This window comes from Mus caroli, chromosome 11 (assembly GCF_900094665.2).
Source record: "Mus caroli chromosome 11, CAROLI_EIJ_v1.1, whole genome shotgun sequence".
In the NCBI taxonomy this organism is placed as follows: Eukaryota; Metazoa; Chordata; class Mammalia; order Rodentia; family Muridae; genus Mus; species Mus caroli.
Genome location: NC_034580.1, coordinates 58,826,920 through 58,852,322, shown reverse-complemented (window position 1 = coordinate 58,852,322; position 25,403 = coordinate 58,826,920). Strand labels below are relative to the sequence as shown.

The 25,403-nt window shown below is 43.9% G+C and overlaps 1 protein-coding gene across 1 annotated transcript in view; it reads left to right on the top strand.

Moving 5' to 3' along the window:
- The window catches only part of LOC110305849 (protoheme IX farnesyltransferase, mitochondrial), a 118,171-nt gene that overhangs the window by 30,069 nt on the left and 62,699 nt on the right, over positions 1–25,403 (top strand). The window contains exon 4 of the mRNA XM_021177982.1: positions 5,130–5,254. Within this exon, the coding sequence (XP_021033641.1) occupies positions 5,130–5,254 (125 nt within the window). The remainder of the gene's footprint in view (positions 1–5,129; positions 5,255–25,403) is intronic.

Genomic DNA, 25,403 nt, shown 5'->3' with positions numbered 1-25,403 from the left:
AGGGGACATAATTTGAAATCTCTCCCCAAAGGAGGCAGGCAGACAAGTGAACCTTGTCAGTGGTATGCTTGTGAACAGGATGCCCTGGCCGCTGAGTCTGACTCGTGGGGATGCAGTTGGGCCTCAGTGGTCCCCTATACTCCTGGCAGGTGGCTGAGGGGAGCTGCAGCTTGCTCTCTTAAAGGGAGAGCATGGAGTTCTCCAGCTGAACACCCACTCCACAGCAACGGTGGGCTAGGCCCCCAGGAGTGGGGCTGTCACTCTTCCTTGGGGTTTCTCAGGCACCTGCTTACAGTGCCACACCTCTGGGCCTGGATTGAACAGGTTCATGCTTGGTTGGCAACATTGATTTTATGTTTATTTGTGAAGGGACAGAATATAAGATTACCAAATAAAATATGATTTCAAAAGTTATTAATGAAAGAATATATTACATTCACTTTTAATGAGATCCTGGTGTTGCAAAATGATTCCGTGTAATGAATCCCAGGAAATCAATGTGAAGTTTAATTGCAGCGACAGCCACGTTGTATAGGGACATTACTCTGCTCGGTGTTACTAATGCAATTCATCAACCTTCTCTTCCGCTCTCCTTAAATTAATTGCTTTGATGGAGTCAGTAAATATATTTATTGTTGGCTTGTGATCCTTTCTAGAAAGGTCTTAGAGATCCAAATTCTATCATAGTAATGAGTGGTTGCTTTCATTTTTCTGTGTGTTACCATTTGTACATTCTAAAGCCCCAATTCTATAAACTTTTCATTGTTACTTCTTTCTAAAATCATTTTCATTTCCTTTGTTAGCCTTTTGTAAACCATTTTCTGTGTCTTCTCAGCTTATTAGATAGAACTGTATGTGAGTCAGAAATCTGAAGTGTTTTCTGTCTGCCTCTCTCTCTTCCTCCTTCCCTCTCTCCCTTTCCTTCCTCCTCTTCTTCCTCCTCCCTCACCCTCCCCCCTTCCCTCCATCCCTCCCTCTCTCTGTTTTCCAGACAGGGTTTGTCTGCGTAGCCCTGGCTGGCTGTTCTGGAACTCACTCTGTAGACCAGGCTGGCTTCAAACTCAGAGATCTGTCTGCCTCTGTCTCCCAAGTGTTGGGATTAAAGACATGCATCGCTGCCCATCTGAAGTTTTCTTACGCTTGTATACCCTTTTCAACTTTAAACAAGGCAAAGTCTTCAGGCTTTTTGTTTGTTTTTGACAGTTCATTGATTATAGTACTTTGTCAGCTACTGTGATGGTAGCTGACACAACAGTCGTTTTCAAGGCCTGGAATCACCATGGAGTTGTCTTTGGAGCATAAGTCATTACAGAACCAGAGCTAAAAAACTGCTCCCAGAATGTTTCCTTCGAAATAAATGTTGTCTAAATGCTGAGCCTGCTGTACTGTCCCAGGTCCTGCCAGGTGCTAGCTGCTGCCACGCCGTCATGTGCACCTGTTGTGACATGCAGTGCCATGTCTGGGGGACAGGTAGACTGTCCCCCAAGCTGAGGGATTGCTGAGTGCCTCTAGTGTCTGACCAGCCTCCTTTGTTCCTTCAGCTCTTGACCTACCTGTCTCTGTAGCCCTCATAGAGCCCTGCCCCCTCACCCCTGCCCTGGCTCCTCTGCTCTGTAGTCCTTTGCCTGCCATGGGAATGTCAGATGCTCACTGCATTTGCACCCACTGTGCCAAAGGAAGGGCCTCTTGCCCAAGAGGCGTGCTGTTAGAGACTCTCCTTTGAGGGATGCTTTGATGAAGTCAGCAGATATATTCATTGTTGGCTTGTCACCCTTTCTGGAAAGGTCTTAGAGGTTCCAAATTCTATCACAGTAATGAGTGATTGCTGTCATTTTCATAAGTTGATTCTCTGAGGTGCTTGTTCTAGTCACAGAAAGCTGGCTGGCATAGACAGTATTCTTAGCCCATATACTTGTTTTACATTTCAAATTGACATGGAACACAGCTAAAGAAAAATAGAAATTTAAGAGACCACACTGAGGAGATTGCCTAGTAAACAAAATATTTGCTCCGCAAGCCAGGGGACCTGACTTCCGATGCCCATTCCCCAGGTAAAAGTGGTCGTGACGGTGCATGCCTGGGGTCCTGGCACTGGAGGGAAGAGACAAGAAGATCCCCAGGGCTTGTTGGCCAGCTGACTTGTGAGTCTCAGGTTAAATGGGGAAGCCTAGCTCAAGAAAAAGGCAAGGGAGGGGTGGAGAGAACACTGGGAAGTGAGGAAGACACTGTACGTCAGCCTGTGGACTATATATGTGCATGTATCTGCACGCGCGCGCACACATACACACACGCACACACACAGGGAAACTGTATGTGATCCAGGTATTAGGAAAGGGCTTGTCCATATGGTAAAACTGAAGGACTTCTGTAAGCCCCTGATGAGACTAGACTGATGGACAAGCTGTAGGCGATAGATACCATTTCCTTCTCTAGCATGTACCCTAGGAGGCAGTAGTCCCACCCCATTCCCTTCCTGTAGCATCTCATGTAACTTTCAGGAGTGCACCTCATCTCCATAATTCTAATCTCCAAGCCTGTGGATCTTCCATGCTTTCCCTCAAGCTGTGATGATCTGAGGGTTTTTATATGTACCTTCTCGGGGCACACACTGCTTATGATTTCTGTCCCCTTTGCCCTGTGCTCCTGTCTCCCAGTGTCTCCTCTGAGCTCCTGTTTTGTGCCTTGTCTACTTTCCATATGTTTACCCCACCACTCCCTGACCCCCTACCCCCGTGCCCTGCGGTTCCTCAGAAGCAGCACATTTCCTGATGTACAGCTCATCGCCTGTGCACTGCTGTACTCTGCTGTGGTCTCCTCCATGCTGCCTGTGTGCAAACACTCTCCTTCCTCTTCCTTGTTGTCTTCCCCCCTCTCCTGCACACGGCGTTCTGACAGTTCTCTAATGCCGTACAACCCTAGTGTTCCCATTGCTCATTCTCCCTGTGCTCATTTACAGGGGATCAATGTGGTCACTTGGTAGATGGTTTCCCTGTCCCTGCTTGGCCTGGAACTGGACTTCACAGTGGGTCTCCTTCCTGCATAGACTCCCAGGGACTCTCAGCTGGCTACCAAATGACATAAAGGCCAGTCTGGCAGCTGCTAGCTTCCCTCCTGTGCCTCCAGTACATACTCCTCTCTTCTGGCCATGGTGACAACACTGAGGATAGAGCAGGAACTATGCCCACGGGACTCTGCTCTTCATGGAGCTTACATTTCTGGGAGGAGTCACTGTGTGGTGAGTGCCGGTAGGAAACAGAGGATGATCTTGGGAATGAGCTTCTGGACTGGCCTGCTGTAGATGAGATGGCCAGAGATGGTCTCCCTAAGAAGGACATCTTAAATGGAACCCAAAGAAGGAGAAGGAGCTAGCTCAAAGAGGGAGAGAGCAAGGACCCTGAAGTACATAGCTCCACGTGACTGGGCAGTGGTGAGCCAGCAGAGGAGCATTGGACGCGCTTTAGTACAGCCAAGGAGAGTTTGAGCGTTATTGCAGGTACAGTTTTAACCACTTCCATTGGAGGTGAGGTGCTGTGATCCATGCCCAGCTCATTCCAGAGAGAAGCACTGTGGGATCCGGAGACTAGTCAGGGAGGAAGCTCCAGTAGTGATGGATTGGACTAGATCAGGGTGTTAGAGTTTCTGGTTAGAGTAGACAAGAAGTTTGTTGTGGGCTTTCCTGTGTACTCACTGAAAGATAGGCAGAAGAACAATAGCCTTTGCCCTCCAGAAAATAGCATCTTCTCTTCCCCCAGTCACAGCAACCAAAACTAGCTCCAAGCCTGGGAAGGTAGTCCTTTCAGCAGTGGGAAGACCCAATTTTACTTCCAGAATCTAAAAAAAAGAGAAAAAGCCTGACATGGTGGACTGAGTAATCTGAGTACTGGAGAGGCAGAGACAAAAAGGTCCCTGGGGCCTCATGGGCCAACAGCTTAGCCTAATTATCAAATCTTAGGCCGTGGTAGAACATTGTCTCTAAAATACACGTTGTCTCCACCTATAATGAAGCAACAGAAGAGGTTGTCTTCTGACCTTCAGTGCATGTGTGCACCTGCACATTCAGACACACAGTGTCTTCAGACAGTGCCCGTGTTCCCCGGGTACAAATGTGTTGGTTTGAAAGACATCATCCACGTAGAACACACAGCATCCCCATCTCCCTATTGTGTTGTGTATCCGATCACACTCTCCACTTCTCCCTTCTCCATAGTGCAGTGCTAGCTTGAAGCTTTCCTGATTAGCTCACCATTGAAGAATTTTCTGGGGACTTCTTACTGCTTACCTCCATGCCTCTCTTAGACTCTTCTTAGCTCTGTAAACTCAAAGAAGTAAAAACACCAGTGCCTCCCAAGGAGCAGGGACCTCATTGCTAGTGTGAGCCATATGGCTCCACTTGCACACTGATGGTGGCTATGGTGCCACCATCTTTATTCCATTATGGCCCCATGAACTTCTGTTACAGGCAAGGCCTCTGCTTCTATTGTCTGGAGTTTACTGCAAAGTTCAAGCCCTACTGTTTGCTGTTGTGTGGTACTTATACTAAAAAGGTGTCCTACCTCTCTCGGTTTACTTAGAACACTGAGCACAGCTTTATCTTTTATAGTTGCCAGTATTGGTATATTATTGCTTGCAAATTGCTAGTCCATAAATATTTGTTGAATGAATGAGCGAACGATGAATCTGGAAGACCCTTTTTATTTTCCTACCTTTAAGTCTAATGGAGTTTAAAAGGAAATATTTTTATGTATTCTGTATCTACAACTTTTAAATCAGAAAAGTGCATATTTTAAAAAATATATTACATTTTGTGTGTGTGTGTGTGTGTGTGTGTGTGTGTGTATACATGCATATACGTGTATATGGTATGTATGTGGCCGTCAGAGGACAACTTATAGGAGTTGGTTCTCTCCTACCATATGGGTCCTAAGGTTTGAATTCAGGTTGGCAGGTTCGGAGCAAGATCTTTTGCCCGTGGAGCCATCTTGCTAGCCAGAATGTAGAGTTTTGGGTGTAAGAATATCCACCCAGAGTTTGTGCTGGCATCATCGTCTGCTGTGTGGGAGATGGCTCCTGTGCCCCATGCCTTCCCCTAGAAGTCCAACTACTGACCAGCATCTCTGTCTGTATTGCAGCTCTTGTGGTAAGCACCACTTCAGCAGGCTTTGCACTGGCTCCAGGCCCTTTCGACTGGTCCTGCTTCCTGCTTACATCCCTTGGAACCGGCCTCGCATCCTGTGCTGCCAACTCCATCAATCAGGTCAGTTCTCCTCTGAGCCAGGTGATGCTGTTGTTACTAGCTAGCTTTGTGTTGGAAGGACTTCCCAGATCCTGTGCCCTACTGGAGAAACATCCTGAACCCACAGAGGTGGCCTGTGGAGGTCTCGATTTGGTTTGGTTTGGTTTGGTTTGGTTTGGTTTGGTTTGGTTTGGTTTGGTTGGTCTGGTCTGGTCTGGTCTGGTCTGGTCTGGTCTGGTTTTTGAAACAGATGAGTGCAGCAGGCTATATGTACTTGAAATAGCCACGATTTCTTGGGTTAAAAAATATTAAAAAGTGCCCAAACTTTGTGTTCTCTTTATTTCAGAAACCTTTTCTGGAATTCGTCATGATTATATGCTGTTGATATAGCTTTATTTCTTTCTATTTTACTTTTATTTTATTTGCCTGTCTTTAAAAAAAAAAAATCAAGGTCTAGCTATGTCACCATAAAGGGATTTAATTAAACACACTCTACAGGGTCCTTCTACCACTGTCTCCCGAGGCTAGTATTAGCAATTTGCCACCTTATACAGCTTCTGCATTTTAAGCCTCTACTATGCAAAACACAGTATTTCAAATATTTCATTTTTGTTAGTTTATGTGTATGTGTCTGCATGTGGCTATGTGCCTGTGAGTACAGATGACTAGGGAAGACAGAAGCGGCACATCTCCTAGTGCTAGAGTTACAGGTGACTGTAATCTGCCTAACCTGGGTGTAAGAAGATGAACCCAGTCCCTCTGGAAGAGCAACACATGCTCTTGACTTCTGAGCCATCTCTCCAGCTCCAGGATGTTTGAAAAGAACATTACCCAGCTTTTTGAAAAAATCCCAGTAGTTCAGCACTAGTGTTTACTTGGTATGTACAGCCAGATTATATCATAGAATTAATAGTCAAGTATTATTTTTAATGGATCATTTTTCTTCTTGCTATTTTAAGCACCCAGATGGTTCTCTGAAATAGTTTTTTCCTTTGCCTGGCCACTGTGGTGTGTCCCAACGTTGTGGGTTTTTTTCCATAAGATACTCTAGTGAAAAAGTCTTGGCTAAAACTTAAGGAAAATTGCCTCATCACCAGAACACCCAGGAGCAGTTGGCACAGCTTTCAAACAGGAATCTACATTACCATCAGGAACCAGCTCGAATGTTCATCGCATGCCGTACAGAAGAAGCTAGTCTGTAAAATATGGGGAGGTCATTTGATTATGCTTAAAATCATGTGCCTCCAGAAAATATTATCCACTGTTTGGAGGATGTTATTTGTTTCAAATAGGGTTTCTTATTGTTATTGCTTTTGACACAGAGTCTCCCAGTGTATTTATACTAGCCTGGAACTCACTATGTAGACCAAGTGGGCCTTACAGAGATCTGCTTGCCTCTGCTTCCTGAGTGCTTGGACTAAAGGAATGTGACACCACACACACTGGCCTGTTGTTTATTTTAATGTCAGAATAATCTTATAGCAAGGCCAGCATCAGGGAGGATGACGTAGTTCTCAAAAAAAAAAAAAAAAACCAGCAAAGCTGCAGTCTGCAGTGAGGCTGAGGCACTTGAGCCGTTTCTGCTGACTTCCATGAAGGAGCTCCTCCTGGAGTCTGTTTCTCCATTGGTATTCATAACCTCCATGTTTTCAGAGTTCTCAGTCAGAAGGATAAGCCAGGGTCCCTTTGAGCTTCTAGCCTCCCTTTTGTAAAATAGGAACTGCAAATAGCCTTAGGACTAATTATTATCTTCATTGAAATTGTGTAAACTCAAAGAAAATACTTTATGTAAATGTATGAGAACTGAGCAAAAAAAACAACTAAAAAGGATCAAATGGTTTTTAAACATCACAATATTATAAAATATAAAAGTTGTGAACCATGGGATTCTGGCTCAGTGAGATTCTGGCTGCCAATCCTTTGGTCACCAGAGTTCGATTCCCAAGATACATGTGGTGGAAGGAGAGAACTAACTTCTGCTCATTGTTCTCTGACCTCCACACAGTCACTAAAGGATACACATGCATGTGCATACATGTACACATGCATGCACACACATACAGTATAATGGCACACAAATAATTAAATGAAATGTAGTTTTTACAAATGTTACTTTGAGTGCTACTTACTCAGTCACATTTCCCACCCTTACCCTCTGAAAGATAGCTCAAGGATTTTTTTTTATGAATATAACTCTCTTAGGGGTGGGGCAGATAGTTCAGACTGTCAAGTGGTCTCCCAAATCATGTGAGAAAAAAGCCAAGTGTGGTGGCAGGCTTGTAATCCCAGGGGCAGGGAGATGGAGACACCCAGATCCCTGGAACTAGGGGCTGGCTAGTCTAGTCCCCGTGGCAAGCTGCAGGCCACTGAGCAGCACCTTAGGTTGGCCTCATTCTGCCAGGGAGGTGCATGCACACAGAGGTACATGCGCAGACAAACAAGTGCACACACAAGAAAACCATCACCCTTTTAGTAATCGAGGGAAATGGCATTCATGAAGGCAGAGACTGATAGGAACTGAGCCCCAACCAAGGTGTTAGAAACTTTAAAGAACTGTGCATTTTAGCTGCTCAGCTTCCAGCTGTATACCTGCATATGTGGATTAGGTACTGTATACTTGCATATGTGGAATAGGTTCTGTAAGATTTAAAAAACATGGAGGGAAGCCACAGAATCCGAGGTAGGATTTTTTTGGTACCACGCAATTGCATTGTCAGCCCCTGTGGTGATTTTCCCTTCTCAGTTTGTTTTCCAGGCCTGCACACACACACACACACACCCCATCACAGTCTCCATTCCTGGGACATTTTGTCACATTCTTTCCCATGTGTCACCGGTCACTGCCATCCCTCTTACGTGCTGAGAGTGGTGCTTGCTCAGTGAGCACATGCCAACAGACAGGCTTGTATCTGTTGTGAGCCTTCCTCCGTTTGTCTGGGGTCTAGTTGCATTTGGAAGTGTTGTAGTACTTACACTCTGTGGTGATTCTCACCATACTGCATTCCAGTGTTCTTAGGGTCTTACCAGCTTCCCCTGCTGTAACTGGTTTTCAGTAATTCAGTATTAGAGTGTAGTTTGCATTATTATTAGACAGTCTCATAAACTCAAGAAACAAAGGGGTACAGGGCCATTTACCAGCAGGCTTGAACAGTATGAGCAGAGCAGAGAACAAACACAGTAGGCACCAAACTAAGGTTTATTTATTTTTATTTCATATGTATGAATATTTTGTCTGCATTTATGTCTGTGTACCACATGCATCCCTGGTGTCTGTGGAGGTCAGACTTCCTGGAGCTGGAGAAGATACAGATGGTTGTGAGCTATCAGGTAGGTTCTGAGAACCAAAACTGGGTCCTCTGCAGCCAGTGCTCTTGCCTGCTGATCCACCTCTCCAGCCCCTGAACCATGTCTTTGAGTAACAGTTAGGTAAAGATATAAATTTTTCAAAAGCTTATGTTCACATTAAAGAGTGTGTCAGCTACTTGTAGGCATCCATGTAGGGGGTGGATTGGGGGTGGGGACAATCATGTTCATATTCACAAACAAATTCAACTAATGTCTTACATATATTCTTAATTTTTATGTACTTTATTTGAGGCATTATTCACCTAGTCCTATTTCTTCTCTGATCTCTGAAGGAAACAGTAAAGCTTTGGAGAGCAGTTCTTCCATTTGTTTTAAAGAGAGAAAATGGGCTTCAGTTTCTGAGGGACCAGGCAGTAAGCAGTACTTAGGAGCTGTATGTGAGAAACCACGGACGCTGACACAGAAAAGCAAAGCACTCGAAGGCCCTGTGGTGTGTAGACACATGCCATTCAGAAGCCAAGCATGCCTTTAAAGTGGGCACGCCTTCAAAGGATGAAAGCAGGCCAAGAGTGTTTCCAATTTAACAACTGAAAGACAGAGCGCTGGGCATGCCTTTGACTGACCAGCTCTTGACAAATGACAAACATAGCCGAGGAAATTCAAGTAGAATGAATTAAGAACTTAAAAAAAAGAAAAGTCAGAAAAATTAGAATTCAGTATTTAATGTGATGAGCTATAATTGGGTTTATTTTACTCATTTTATGTGTACAGTAGTCTCCTCTAGAGTTTTCCTTTCTGTCTTTCAGTTAGCCACAGTCAACTACTCTAAAAATTTCATAAAGTAATAATTCATGATTTTAAATAGCTTATCACATGTTGTTTTAATTTTTTGTTTTATTACTGCTGATGCTACTCTTTTGCTTCACCCAGTTTGTAAATTAAGCTTTATCACAAGTATGTACATGTGGGGATAAATACAGGGGTTTGTCTAATTCTTAAGCATCTGGTAAGAGTCTCAGTGTATAGTCCCTGCAGATAAAGGAGGGCTACTATGCACGGCTTTTTAGGAGGGGCTGTGTGATTAAAGAGTTTGTTTCTGTATACAGTTTACTAGCAGTGACCAGCATTCCGCCCTGTGCCTCAGCTTCTGCAGCTCTCAGTGAACTGTAAAGCTTTGATTGTGTATTGTGTTCTATCTGTTTACAATAGTCCTGGAAAATTGTCTTTTGCACATTGGTTCCCAAGGCTTTCTAGGTGGTCAGCTATAAAGAATGTCGAGCCCTAAGCTGCCACCTTACAACTTCAGTCTGTTGGTCATAGTTCTCCATGTTGGAGAGTCCGAGTGTTCTCTCTGCATCTGTGTAATAGTTCTTGTAGCGTATCACTTATAACTGTGGTTACTAGGCACTTTGGTATTACTATATAATTATGCATTTGCATTCTCTTCTTCATAGTGCTTACTTCCATGAAGGGAATGATTATGATTTACATATTTCATCCATCTATCACCTCTGCTGAGAGCACCGGAGGAGGCCAGTAGTGTACCATTTCGAAGGCAGATATAGGGAGACAAATGGCAAAAGATGTGTAGTAATAATTACAGAGAGTAACCCTTATTTAGAACTTGCTGTGTGTAAAATAAAGCTCTAAGCATATACACATGAGATTGCATTTGAATCTATGTTCACAGGATTTTTTTTTAAAAAATGGCTCTTTTGAAAGATCAAATGAATAAAGGATGAATTCATAACTGGGACTTGTCTTTTAAAAGAACCATTGATGTTCTCAGAGGCTTTATTTTAGGGAAGATTACAAGAAAGACATAAAACATAAATCGCCTCAGATCTGAGTAGCAGGTTGTAATTAGAAAGGTAAGTGTGATAAGGAATGTTATCTTGGGATCTAGTGTACCTCTGGATGTTGAAAATTTTCATGAAGGAAATGAAAGAGATCAAGAGGTGGGAATAAAATAGGACCAAAAGGAAACGTGGGTTTTGTTTGCTGCTAACAATATTTGAGAGACTTTCATAGCTGAAATGAGGTAAAAAGGAAGGGCTTTGGATGAAGAGCTCTGACTTACAGGGCAGTTAAAGAAAATTCATAGCCTTTTAAACTCTGAAAGGAGAACCAAGCAAAGATTTTTTTTTTCTTAGTGAATATAAGATTAATATCTAATGCCTCTTTGCAGTTTCCCCTTTCTCTGATGTCTCTTTTGTTTTGACTGCACAGTCTGCCCAGAGCAGCAGCAGTCGACTTTCATCTTCCATGTTGAACAAAAGCAGCCGAGAATTTGGTGTTGTACTCTAGAAGAAGACTTCTGTTAGTGAGGACCAGTGATAGGATTTGCTTAACATCATGTGTGCAGGACAAATCAATGAGAAGTGTATTAACTTTGAACTTGCTCTCATTCAAGTCTCTGGAGGTCCCGGCTTATGGCTTATTCAGATAAGCTACTGCTCCACATGAGGTTTGCAGAAAGGTCTTTGAATGTAGTTGGAGAGGCTCCAACTAAATACGGTTTTTATATATAAGGAAAATGATGAGCATTGCTGAACAACGTCAAAAAGAAAGTGTGTTTTAAATGCCGTCTGTTTTCCTGAATTTCTATAGCTCTAAATAGCCCCTAAATTACATTTTATTCTCCTGTCCAGAATGATCGATCTAAGTGGGATAAGTTTGGCACTGGCATTCACTGCCAAAATCATTTCAGGTGAAGTCCTGCCAGCAGACACACAGATGATGATTTGAACATGATGCTCGTAGATAGGTTTTTAAAGTGATTTCTGCCACATCAACTGGCTGTTATTTTGTTTGCTTCTTGTGATGAGTCTGTGAGGTGGCTTTATTTCTGTGTTTTAGAAAAAGAAACTGAAGCTTGGTGGTGTCATTGCTCCCAAGTTTGAAATGGCCAAACCAGGCCTAGAGTGTTGCAGCTTCATCTTAGCTGAGTCCATTCACCACCATAGAATCAGGCTGTTCTCATCAGCAAGCCCTGCTGCCCTCAGGATACCTTACATCACTGCTATTTACTCAGCAGGCAGAGACGTGTGATGATATCTTGAGTGATAGGGAGATCTAGAACACTGAATGAATGCCCAGGCCCGACCAGTGAACTGTCAGGGCTTTTATTAAAAGAAAGGCTTGCGCGGGGTTTGGCCACGACCACCATACTTCCAGAACCTGCTGTCTTCTAGTTGTCCCCTCCTAGGATCTTAGTAGAGAACTGAAAGACACAATGTGCGTTTCCCTAGTTTACCCAGAGGCCTGGATTCTCCCTTGTCTGAAAGACGTGGGACTATAGAAGGTTTTGAACTTCAGATCCTTTCAGACTGTGTTATGTTTGCACACATAGATAATAACGTATAACATATAATAAGATATTTTGAGGAGGGACATAAGTTAAACATGAAATTTAATAATGTTTCATATGTAGCCTATATATTAGTCTGAAGGTACTTTCAGACCAATTTACCTAAAGTTTTACATTTTGACTCTTTCACAAAAGTGTGGAATTTTCATTGTTGGAACTCAAAAAGTTTCAGTTTTTGGACTTTTGGGGTAGGGAGCCCCAACTGTGCTTGTAAACTGTTATATGTGTGTGAATATGGTATATATTTATTGCAAGTTTGTGCACATTGTATGCTTATTATTTCCATTGACTAAGGGGAAAGCAATTATTGAATTATGTGTATAGTTCTGGAAAAGTTGGTGAAAAAGTAGGTATGGGGGCTGGCTAGAGGGATGGCTCAGTGGTTAAGCGCTAAAAGTATGTGCCGCCCTTCCTGAGGGCCCGTGCTGCTTTTGCAGCACCCAAATTGACCGGTTTGTAACCTTCTATAACTGACGCTCCAAGGAATCCGATGCCTTCTTCTGGTCTCTGACGGCACCTGTGTGCAAGCAAGCACACACACACACACACACTTTTTTTAAGCAGATATTTAGTTGAGATGTGATGGCAAATGGTAGCCATATGACTTTCGGGGTTAGGATTCTTGGCTTGTGAGTCTGTGTGTGATAAAATCTGCCTTGGGTGGCTTGTTTCCTTCCTGCATATCTGTCACCCCCACCTAGCAGGGGTCAAGCTGAGGTTCTTTGTGAATATCTTTCTTTCTTTTCCTGATCTTTGCTTGTGTTTCGCCTTTCCTGTTAGTTTGTTCTGAATCCCATTAGCCAGTGGTTCTCTGCTCTGAACCACAGATTCCCCCACCCACCCCCTGGTTTTTCTATCAGGCTGACTCTTGGTTTACTGATGACTGATGGTGCTGATGGAGAAGCAAGCTGTGTGGCCGCTGCCTGGGAGACAGCTTCCTTATCTCTGCCCCACACTCCTTTAGTGGCACAGGGCTTTTAAGGTTTTAATATGTGAAAAACAAAACAAAAAGCCCTTGATGCTTTAGTATGTGTTTAAAAAAACGGAGTCTTGGGGTGATTCGGACTGCATGCTGAGCCCCACCTGTGGATAGCAATGGGAATTGAGCCGCTGAAAGCAGGAGGATGGCCTGTGGGGCCTCTTTCGCTCAGGTTACCTTGAGAATTATCTGTGATGCCTCTGGTTTATACTGGAGAGCCAGGCTGCCCAGGCTGCCTACGCTATCCAGGCTGGCCTGAGCAGGCTATTCAACCTTTACAATGTGCATGGGTGTGATTTAAGGGAGTCCTAAGATTCACATTTTTGTGACCACACAGTCCTGTCTTACTGATTTTCTAAGAAGTTTTAGAACATATTGTTTGGTGAGAAGGGGAAATTACTTACCTGTGTGATTAATCTTAGGAAATATCACCATGGCATTTCCTTCAGATCCAATGCCAGATTTCTCTCGGAAGCACTGATCACAGGAACAAAGATCTGAGTGATGGAGTGTGGAGATAGAGAGGAACAACAGAGAAATGTGGGTACTTAACACAGTTCCCAAGCGCTTACAGCTTATCCACTGAGAAAACTAGAAATGCTACGAAAACAGGAAGCTCCTGCTTGTACCCTGACCTAGATTTCCTTGGTAGAGAAGATCTATATCTGTTAGCTTATAAGAAAGAAAAGTACCATTGAGCAATGTCTAATGTCCTCAGGTTCTTCTTAGCTGAGGAAAGGGATGCTTGTTCTCTTAGTGCTTTGTCGGTGTGTGTGTGGAAGTCTAGAAAGGGCATTGTATGTGTAGCCCTTGGGTGAACTGAGTCAGAAGGATTAAGAGCTATATACAGATTTCTTACACAGTTAGGATGGGAAAAGATCCCTCACCTAATGCTACTCGTCATCTACTAATTTAAAATAATGGGGATTAAGTACAGTACAACCTCTGACTTTAAAAATGTAACTCTCGGTTATTAAGATGCCCACAGAATTGTCAATGAGTGAGGAGGAACTGAATTTACTGAGCCTGGTTTCTCTCAGTGACTGACTAACTAAATGGCTAGCTAGCATATGTGAGTAAGCATGTAGTTACATTTGAACATAGTCATGGATTGCCCAGTCCCAAGTGATTTCCCACAAGAGGAGAAATTGCTTCCAAGTTTCCATCGTCTCTTCAGCTCTGGCTTAAGTGAAGTCACTTACTTGTTTCAGAGTGACCCCTTTGTAAACACTCGGTGAACATTCAGGCTTTAAGTTTCTTTTTGTGTGCTTTGAGAGGCAGGAAAATGTGGCCGCACTGGTTCCTATGACCGTCATTTATTCTGCTCAGTACAGGCTAAAATGATTGGGATAAGGTCTTGTTGGTCTCCTGCCTTTCATTGGCCTATGATTTGGCTAGAAATGGAAGGTAGGCTATCCTTTTTTTTTTTTTTAAAGATATTTTCTTTATTTACATTTCAAATGGTATCCCCGTTCCGGGTTTCCCCTCCGAAAAACCCCTGCCCCCTGTCCCCTCCCACATAGGACAAAATGGCAACCCACAGACCCGGAATCCTTAAGTAGTGGGAATCCTTACATTGTTGGTTGCTGTTTTCTGAGCCTATCCTTAGATAGCTATTGATTGCTTTTGCTAGAGATAAAAAGGTTGTTCCCTCCTTTAAGGTGGCTTGGAAATAAACAATGTACTGTGCTGGCAGAATGAAAAAGGAAGCCATGGGTGTGGTCATTTCTACCTGGTAGGCCAGGGAAGCTCAGGGAAGTGAGTTCTGTTGTGAGGATAAGGAGGTCTGGTTTTCCTGGGTGTGCACAGGTAAGGGCAGCTTCTGAGGCAGAGGGAATATGGTGAGCAAAGACCGTACATGAAGAGAATTCTGGAAGCCACAGACGTGGTAGTTCTGCATTAGCCTGAGGCACAAGGTAGGAAAAGTATCATAAGAGTAGGCAGAAGACACAGCAGAGGCAGACCACGGAGGGCTTCCTGTACCTTGCCGAGGCAGCAGGCTTACAGTGTGCCAGGCTAACACCGGGAGGCTTAAAGTCAGTAAACGCAGATATGGCTGTCTGTTCTCTGTGGAGAGGGACAAATCCCCACTGCGTGGCCACTTCTCTTCAAGCCACACCTCTTTCTCCTGCCTGTGTCTGTTACTTTCTGTGTCATCCATTCAGCAGTCTCCTCAGCTCCTCTTTCTTCCAGGCACTGTACTCTGGTGGGATACAGGCAGTTCCTAGCATAATAGTGAAAAGATAAGCTATAAACATGTTAATAAGAAAATGTTAGGCAAGGATCCTTGCAATAATCCAATCAGAGGCTGGGGCGATGGCTCAGTGGTTAGAGCACTTACTGCTCATGCAGAGAACTTGAGTTCAGCTCCTCGCACCCACGTGACAACTTGCTCACACGCACCTAGAACTCCAGCGGATCTTAACTAACACTCTCCTCTGATCTCTATGATCACCATGTATGCACATAGTACACATACATACCTGCAGGTAAAGCACGCATAAAATAAATGTAAATAAATCTTTTTTAAAAATCAGCTAAAGCGACAACCACCATGGGGTCCTCAGAGGAGATGCCGCTGCTACCACCCACTTCCTGGTCAGTCCGTTCTCAAGTAGAGCAGTAAGCTGTCCTTCTGTCTGTCAGCTTGAAGAGCCTGAGTGCTTGGCCGCTGCTGTCTTCTGCATTTGACTGTGAGCTGAGTGGCAGTGGGGACTGTTGGGGCTATGGTTGCTGAGAAGAGCCACATAAGATGCTCAGTGACACCTGATTCAGTCGAGCCAGGCCACCTGGCGGCCAGCCTAACCCTGCCACTTGCCAGCTCTGAGGCTTTAGGCTGTTGACATAACCTTTCTGAACCTGCATTTTTCTCATCTGCAAATAGATAAGGCTGCTGAGAGAATGAACTCCGTATTTTAATGTCTGGATGTGGTGCATGTGGTCACTGTGGTCTAGGAATTATTCTCCCCACACACCGAAATCCACACTCAAGAGCATTTGAGCTCCTGGAATGCCCTGTCTGCCTAAAATCAGAGCCTCTCAGGGGAGCTCAGTTCTCACAGGTCCCCTCCCACGGGCTCTTCTAGTCTCAGTAGTTTTGGCCCCATACCACAGAATTTGGCACAAAGCAGCCTATCTCTCGTTTCTCTCCTAAGGGCCACTTACCTTCCTTCAGTTTCATCCCTTTTCCCATTAGTGTTTTTCTTTCCTCTTCTGGTGAGATGGTGTTTACATGTCCCAAATTCATAGCTCTTGGGGTATTTACCCACTGGTTTGAAGCCCATGTGCATTGGAAAGGTTGGAAAGGTGGCTCAGGCAAAGGCAGGCCTGTAATCCCACTCCTAATAAGCTAAGGAGGTTAGTGAGTGAACCTGGCTTAGACTGTATGTGAGTTCAAGGCCAGCATGATCTATACAATGGAGCCTTGTCTTAAATAAAGGAACAAGTAAGTTTGTGTCCTTACCTATCAACCCATTCTTAGTGTCATATACAAGACCCCAGTTCTGAACTTAAGGTCTAAAATCCTCAGTAGGTCTGAGAGCCTGCTATTAGTAAGGATGCAATTAGTGTTAATTATTGCTGCTATTTCCCGTAAAAACTATGGAATGGGGGGTGAGATGGGGAGATCGATTTTCTTTTTAAAAGTAGTTAGTTTCCTATGATCCTGAGGGAGCATTGTTAGGGGAAAGCTGAGCTGGAAGATCACTATCCTTGTGGGGAAAGAAAGGACTATAAAGTAGCCTTTAGATTTCTGACATGGTTAAATACATGGAAAGAGTCATCTATCATACAAAGAAGCCTTGCTGGGAAATAGTATTGGCACCCTTCACAAATAAGATTGTGCGTTTTGTTTTGTTTTGTTTTGTTTTGTTTTTGTAAGAACCTGTCTCAGTTCCCCGTGGGTGACACATTTTATTCCCAGAGGCATGGGGTCTTCAGTATCTAGTCCTGGTCTCTTGTTTTAGGACCGTGGTGGGTTGGCACGCATGAGCCCTAAGCAAAGGGAACAACTGTCATGATGGGCCTCAGCAAATGAAGGCCCAGTTTTCAACAGTGAGTAGGCCTTTGGTTTCCCTCTAAAGTCTCATGATTTTAAATGTATCACTTTTTTCCTCACACTGTACCGAACAGCACCTATGGGTGACTTGGGGCTCCTACTCCCAATTCTACCCTTAAGTGAGACATACAATTTTTAAAGCAGGAAAAGATCTGTGTTCTGAAAAGGGAAATCTTTATAACAAAATAGTGGAGTATAGCCCTCATCCTTTTTATATTGACTTAGAAACAACAGGCAGAGTATCTCCGTGGTTTGAGAGCAGAGCTGTGGCCCTGAGCCTCAGCTTGTAGCTGTAGCTGTAGCAGAGAGGGCCTCGGTATTTCTAAACTGTACGGGGTGGGGTGAGTGCATTAGTATTTTAGCACTCTAAAGGTAAAGTCAAGGAGGGTCAACTCAGAATTGCTTCAAGAAACACCTGGAAGTTGCAGATGTGTTTACAATTATTTCCCTACTGATGGTGTTATGTTTCAGAAAGGGCCATTAATTGTCGTAGAGTCATATGGAGCTCTTTGTGAAATTTAAATCCGTTGGATATCAGCACCTTCAAAGACAATAAAATTCCAGCCTGCGTTTGTCCATTCCCATGTGAGGAGTTACTACAGCATGCATGCATGCATCACTCCATGAGAGATCCTTGAGCTTAAAGTTCTCTCGCTCATAAGCAGTTGTCTGAGGTCAGTTTTCCATTTCGCAGTTGTCAAACAGCTGTCAAATTAAAACATGAGGTCTTAAAGCTAATTTTCATTTCATGGCATTCCAAATTAGTGTGTTTCTTGACTTAAGATTTAACAATGTTCTTCACATTTCACCAGAATCCCTCAATTACTCCATTTTCCTCAAATGTCCACATGTACACCAAATGATAATCCAAGGATCTTAATTGTTTTCTAGTCATAGATTTGAGAAATGCTCATAAGCCTTTAAGAAGCACTGAGTAGGCATTTAGCATTGAGTCCCACTGCTCTCTCCAGAAAGAGAAGGTCAGATCTTTTTAAGCCCATCATCCATATTTTCAGGGTCACACTTTATTGCTGTCTTCTTACTTTCTAAACACAGTGTAGGTTAGTACGATAAAAAGAATTCAGGTTGGCTTTTAGTAATTCATTGATGAAGAGAGGTGTGCCATTGGTGGTATGCTAGAAAACATCTCAGTTGCCTGTAGCGAGTGACATTAAAGTTACACCATCTACCTGGCAAGTATGCTGGGTAAAGTTATCTAGTGAAATTAGAGGTTATATGGGAAATACCTTAAAATGTACTTTAAAGTTATGCTATCTAAGGATTACTGTGGGGTCACACAAAGCTATTTCTAGGATAGTTTAGTTACCGTGTTAAATTAAGGTCCCTTTCAATAGATATTTATACACACACACACACACACACACACACACACACACACACACAGTTAGGGTATGATTTATCTTATTCTGGTTTTCAGCCTGTTATGTTCTGAGGTCACATTACTCTTGGTTTAATTACATTTTATGTTATGACATATCTGAATGCCTCTCTGCCTGTGCACCCCTCTGGCTGGAGAGCTGGCTTTAGTTATTTCACAAGTAGATACTCAGGGAATAGCTGGAATGCATGAGAACTGGTCAGCAGAGGAAGTAAGTTCCAGTTAAGGAAGCATAACTTCAGCTTATCAAGACTGCCATTTTAAAATGAAATTACTTATTTGAGAAAGTCTAACTCCTGCCTGTCCTAGAACTCACTATGTAGACCAAGTTGGCCTTGAACTCAAAGAGATCCTCCTGCCTCTGCTTCCCAGGTGCTAGAATTAAAAGTGACTGCAGATCTTTGTAGTCTTCTCTAAAAGGTTAACATTGGGATGATTATAAAGCATTTTGAAGATTATTCTTTACTAACTGGAATGCCAAAATGATTTAGCAGTACCACCATGCGGTGCATGCATGCTCAGTGGGAGTGTATCCAAAGCGCCTTGTCACATCCCAGCAACTGTTCTCAGAACCTTTGAAACTGGATGATAGATGATCAGGAAGCCAGGTGTTTGGTTTTGCCGTCTAGCACAGCCATGTCTACAGCTCAGCCTCAACCCATCCTCAAACCTGCCCAGATACCTTCTCCCAGGTGCTCCCTTGAGCTGTCAGTTGCTCAGGCCAAAACCTCGGGGGTTACTGATGACTCCTGATCTTCTCAAGCCCTCCCTCCCTCCCTGTCACCGACAAGTTCTGCTTACACATATACATGCACATGCGTGCATATACTTATTGGGATGCTCTGCGAAATGTCCAGGTGGTTGGGTTCTCCGTGTAGCTCTCTCTCTTCCTTGCCAGGGTTTTCTGTCTCCAGAGAAACAGAAACAGTGGTGCTGCTTTGACTTTTGATTTATGCTAGGGGGCTTCTCAATATATAAGCTAAAACCTCCCAGAGACTCCCCGGCTCTTTGAGAAAAGACCTTATGTTTCTAATGGCTTTACCTACAGAGAGTCATTATATTCTATTTGTTCATAGCTCTGATTATTCTGTCTTTGCTTCACACAGCATGAAGACATCTTTTTCATTGACATGCAAGAGGTTTATTTTTGATTTGTTGTTGTTTGTTTTTAGACTTTAACTCTTTCTTTCTGAGGCTGTTCTTTTCTTTGGCCTTACAGTTTATGTTAGTTTGGGATATAGAGAAACCTTATATTTAAACATCTCAATTCTATTGTTCTTCGGTCATTTCTTCCTTAAGGAAGATGATGTAAACTTGAGGAATAATAATAATAGCAACAACAATAATAATAATGGTCGGTGAGACATTTCATTATGTACATATGTACCAGAAATTGAACTTAGGGTTTTCAGGCTTAGCAACAAGTACTCTTACCCACTGAGCTGTGCTGCCAACTCCCTTTTTAAAAAAAACAAAAACAAACAAACAAAAAAAAACCAGTCTTACATTGTAGCCCTGGGTGACTTAGAATTGACTGTGTAAACCATGTTGGTCTAAGTAGCAGTGACCCTGCCTCAGCTTCACAAGAACTAGGATTACAGGTATGTATCATCATGCATTACTTAGATAATATATTTTTAAATGGCCATTGATAGATTTTTAGTTTCTTTAAAATAGATTTTAAATCTGTTTCTCTTTCTCTCTCTGTCTCTCTCTCTCTGTGTCTCTGTGTGTGTGTATCCGCACTCATACGTGCACCTGCATGTGTATGCTTTTCATGGTGCATTCATGTAAATAGACTGTGTACTCATAAAGGACAAAACAGGATTATCAGGTGTCTTCTCTCTTGTTCCTCATCTGTCTCTTGTGGAATGGGAGGCCCACTTTTGGCAGATCAGCTGCCCATCAAGTTTTCAGAGTCTTTCTGTGTCCACCTCACTTCATACTGGCATGACAAGCAGCAAAGCTGCGTGCTGCTGGGGACTCCAATCCCCATGTTTGTTCTTTCCCACTAGGCCGTCCTTGCAACCCTCTCAGCTGATTTCTTACCTTTGCTTGTGTTTAGGGAAACCCTCTCTCATGTCTGTGCCGCCATGCCCTCCGTTAACTCTCTCGTGGTTTAGGCCAATGCTTTTCATATTTTTTTCCCTTAGTATCCCACCCCGCAATAGACTTCCCACTGCCTGTCTAGGGAGGGATCCTTTTTTATCTTCCTCTTCCTTGGGAGTTTTGGCTGTTTTACTGCTGTTATTTCTGTTTGTTGCCCAGTAGACTAGGAGCAGCATTTCCACGCACCGTGATTGGTCATATCCATTATGTATATGAGACACCCTTGGCTCTGCAGAGCACATGGGCTTGTTACAGCCTTCATTTCTGCTATTTTATTGACTGCAGTGTGCATACCTCACTGTGATGACTTTGGACCACACTAACATCTGCTCCATGATGACTGATGGTCATGGCAGGTCAGTTACCATTGTTGTAGACCACTTGACTGCAGTGTGCATGCAGCACTGTCATGACTGTGGGCTACAGGAACTTTGCTCTGTGATAGCTGATGGTCATCTCAGGCCAAAAAGAAAATCTCTTACCACAGTGGTGGTATAGATACACACTTACTTGCTCATCTACCTGGAGACAGTAATTTTAACTGGGAACATTCATGGGATGAACTATCGTGTGACCGGAGAACTGCACTGTTCAACAGAAGGTAGAGGTTGACCCTGAAGAGGAGAAGAAACAATGTCCTGGAGACTGGAGCACATTTCAAGGACAGGAAATATCTCATTGTGGAATGCTGAGCTGGGTGTGGAGGTGCACACCTTTAATCCTAGCATTTAGTGAAGGCAGGTGGATCTCTGTGAGTTTGAGGCCAGCCCAGTCTACATAGCAAGCTCTAGCCAGCCAGAGACAAAAAAGATTAGGTTGTTAGCTGAAGACTAGAGAATTTTTTTAGGGTTGAATATGAAGAGATCTTTGAAGCACAGCCCTTCTAAGAGCTATTTTCTTGGGATTTGAGGGTAAGGAATCAACAGACTGACATGGAGGCAGAATTAACAAACAGTGTTCACCAAGGATAAAAATGAGTGTTACTGTTAGGGGACTAGGTAGGTATCAGAAGGCTTGAAGCTCATTGCGCATGGGCTCCTCCCTCCATAATCTGCAGGGCTCAGAGCATTGGCCAAAGAGTGGGATATAAGTTGCCTCTCAGGTTCAGGATAAAGATGTGCCATCTGAACTGCCCCTGCTGTTAATTACAGTCTAGTTAAAGACTTTCTGTTAATGAAGAAAGGCATATCATTATTCAATCTATTAAGATTTAGTCCGAATGGGTTTGTCACTCACCTGATTAGAAAGATAGAAGAGAAGCTGTCTTTTCTAGGGACTTTGGAGATAGTATAAAGTACTAAAGTTGCAGGTTGACACTGTGATCTCTTTGGCTGCTGTCTACTCTTTGCCCTCTAGCATGTTGTTGACAGTGGTCCCTTGGCCATTGTCCAGTCTCACCCCTGAGGGTGTTCTACTTTGTCCTGTAGTAAAGTAACTACTAGTCTTCTAAACTGCACTTGGTTTCTTATCTGAATTCCTTCAATGACGATTGTAAGGACCAAGGAACTGAGGAGCAGCCGAGTGAGATTCTGATTCCAGCATGCCCAAGAGTTAATGCTTCCCATTCCCTCCTTGGCTGGACAATTGCTTCTGACTAAAGCAACAGGAGTTGTATGGCACAGTGGCCATGGGAAACAAGAAAGAAGGTGGGAAGAAGGGAGGGAGGGAGGAGGTTAATGAGGCAATGAAACAAAGGTAGTGAAGCCCAACAGCTTCATGTGAGGACTTTCCAACTTAGCATTGTAACCTTAAAACTTGACCAAGTGTGGTGGGTACATGCCTGTAATCGCAAATACTGGGGAGGCTGAGCGGAAGGATCTGCATTTGAGGCCATCTTGGGGCTACACAGAGAGAGAACCTATCTCTAAAAGTAAAACAACAAAAACCATTAGATCCTTAGAAATGTGGCAGTCATGATGCGGGGAGTCTTGTCTGTCTGACTTCATTTCTGTTGTCCTTCAGTGACTACATAAAGAAGCCAGGACCATGAGACTGTCCTACTGAATGAAGCCTGGCTTACTTTTCATTAGGTCTGATTCTTGAGAACTTGTAGTCTTGATCCCGATTCTGCAATTGTTTTAAAGCTCTTTTCCCATATCTCCCAACTCTCCTTTTATTCCTGATGTGCCTCGCCTCATCTTTCACGTCAGGATTTGTTACCTAGATTTTATTTTGAGTAGGGAACAAACTTCTGTATACAAGGTTTGCTTTTTAAAAAGAACCCAGTAAGAAAAAGCAATAATGTGCAAGAGCACTGGCAGAAGTGGTGGAGAGCCATGGTGGAGGGGTGTGGTGGGGGACCATGGAGCCCACCACCGCACTTACTACTGTCCTCACTGCAGCTTCTACACTGAGGCTTTAAACAGAGTAGATGTTAGCGGGAGATGCAGAGACCATGTTAACAGCCGCAGTGTCCTGCTCTAGGCCATGATGCCTAGGAACAGTAACTGGAATCCTGTCACTAGCTGTGTGGCGTGGGACGGATAATAGAACTGTTCTTTGATTTGGTTTGTCTGTAAAAGGGAGGCACCATTGTATGGTCTACCTGTATCTTGTAGTAGAAAGAGGCAAATGAGACATTATCTCTGCCTCAGCAGCAAGGTGGGAAATGTTAAGAATGTTCACAGATAATGCCAAGTCAGGCTAGAAAACATGTAAGAGAAACAAAGTGGTGTGTGATATCACAGAGAAAGATTATAGCTAGTTTCTGAGGTAGAGAGAGTGAGGTGCTTAGAGAGGCCATCCATTGAGTTGGATTGTGTGGGGGACGTAAAGATGAGGGAAAGTGTGTTTTAGTCAGAAGCAGTAGTCCAGCCAGTTCTACTTTAGTCAGAAGTAGTAGGGAGGGAATGGAAGGCACGCACACACATAGAGAGGCCTCTAATGTGCCGGGGTGCTGGGAGCAAGCAGTTGGCCTGTTCTTTTCAGTGTCATATTGCCATGATAAGAGCTCTGACTTGATTCGGTGGGACTTAGGGAGCCTGAAATAAGGAAGGCCTAAGGCACATTCCCGTTAGGGCGTTACTACCACAGCCCAGCCGCAAACCTGGCGACAGTTCACTCTGGAAACACTCTCACTCAGACTGCAGGTGCGTGGGGCCAGCGCAGGAACACATGGCCCTCAGGTCCCTCCTTGGAAAACTCCTGTGCTGGGGCGTCTTCACATCACTGTCCTACCACACCCTGTCTGGCTACTTCATAGAGGTTATCTTTCAGCCACAGTTCTTTAAAAACAACGGAAATGAGAGGTGTTTAACACTGTTATAAATAAAATGTTCTCTGTATTCCTAATTAGAAGTAAATAACTAGCAATACTTTTACATGAAGTTGAAAAGAATTCCTTTAAAATTTATTTACTTACTTAAAGTGAAGGGCATGTGGCATGTCATGTAGGGAGTGTGGGGTGTGTCAGAGGACTGCCACCTGGAGTTGGTTCTAGAGTCAGGCTATCAGGCCGGGTGGGTAAGCTGTCTCACCAGCCCCAAGTGTCCCTTTCCCTCCCTCCCCTCCTAGTTCTGTTTTCAAAAAGGAAGTGCTGCGCTTTTCATTCAAGTCCTTACTTGTATGTTATCTGCCAGCTTTTGCTAAATAGAATTTTCAGGAATACTAAAGTTTATGCTTTTTTTTTTGGTTTTTCGAGACAGGGTTTCTCTGTATAGCCCTGGCTGTCCTGGAACTCACTTTGTAGACCAGGCTGGCCTCGAACTCAGAAATCCGCCTGCCTCTGCCTCCGGAGTGCTGGGATTAAAGGCGTGCGCCACCACGCCCGGCTAAGTTTATGCTTTTTACACTAAAGCAGATTTGCTTGCTAATGATGGTTTCTTACCCGTTCCTACTCTAGCTTGAAGTTGTAATGTGGTTGTGGAAGTATGGTCATGTCTGATGCTGACGAAGGTCAGAGGGCCAAGGGAGTGGGGAGCAAGCCCAACTGACTGCTAGGACCGCTCGCTGGGCATTCCCACTGGGTACAGGAGGAGTGGTGAGATGGTAAGCAGTGTGTCTCTTCCCAGAGGAAGTCTGTTGTGGGTACATAAGAGCAGTTCTGATTGGTGTAATTTTTTTTCTCATTAGACATACTAGTTTTCTGATACTGGGAAAATAATTTCCAGTTAGATGCACTATTAGCCGAGTAACACGTGGCTGGAGTTTACCTGATAGAGGCTGCTGACCTTTCTCAGTCTACACTGGTTCTCTTCAGTAAGGGGGGTTCCCATAGTCTGCCTGCCTCTTGTGTACTGTGCCCATGCTACTATTAGGATTAACACTATAGGCAAAGGGTCACTGGCCCCGTTTCTCCCTGCGTTTAATTTCTTGTGCCTCCTAGTTCTTGCTCAGTGAGTTAAATTTCTAATTTCTTACTTTGTCCAGCTTGCAAGGAGCAACCTACCCCCACCCCCGGGCTGTGCCTTGGTCACTCTGAGTCCTCTCGCTCTAACATGCCATGTTGCAAATAGTTAGATTCAAAGTAAAAATGGTGATAACAAGAAGAATGGTCTTACTCGAGGTCACCATGAACTTACATCTATCATCTGATTTTTATCTGTATAGTAACCCTATATCTGACAGGTGAGAAATGGATGCTCAGAGGAGGTGCACAAGTCACTGGAGGTCATTTGGCCAAATGCTGAGCTCCAAGTCAAGCTGCCTTATCTTGTTTAGACTCTGACTTAGCCACCTGAGTGCTAGCCTGCCCACACACAGTGCACCTGTGCCAGGCGCTTACCTCTCTTCTGCTCGCTGCAGGTTTCTGGACCTGACCAGTGTTCCACAGGGTTCTGTGTGTGGGCTTCAACTTTGATGTGTTGGAGGTTCCAGTGGCAGTGATTTGGGGACTCGTAGAACTAGAATATTTTTGGCTAAATGAAAGCAGCTGTCTGAGGGGTGTGGGGCTGACTGCTGACCCTTGACATGCCCACTGTCAACAAAATGCACGGCACTCTCTCTCACTCA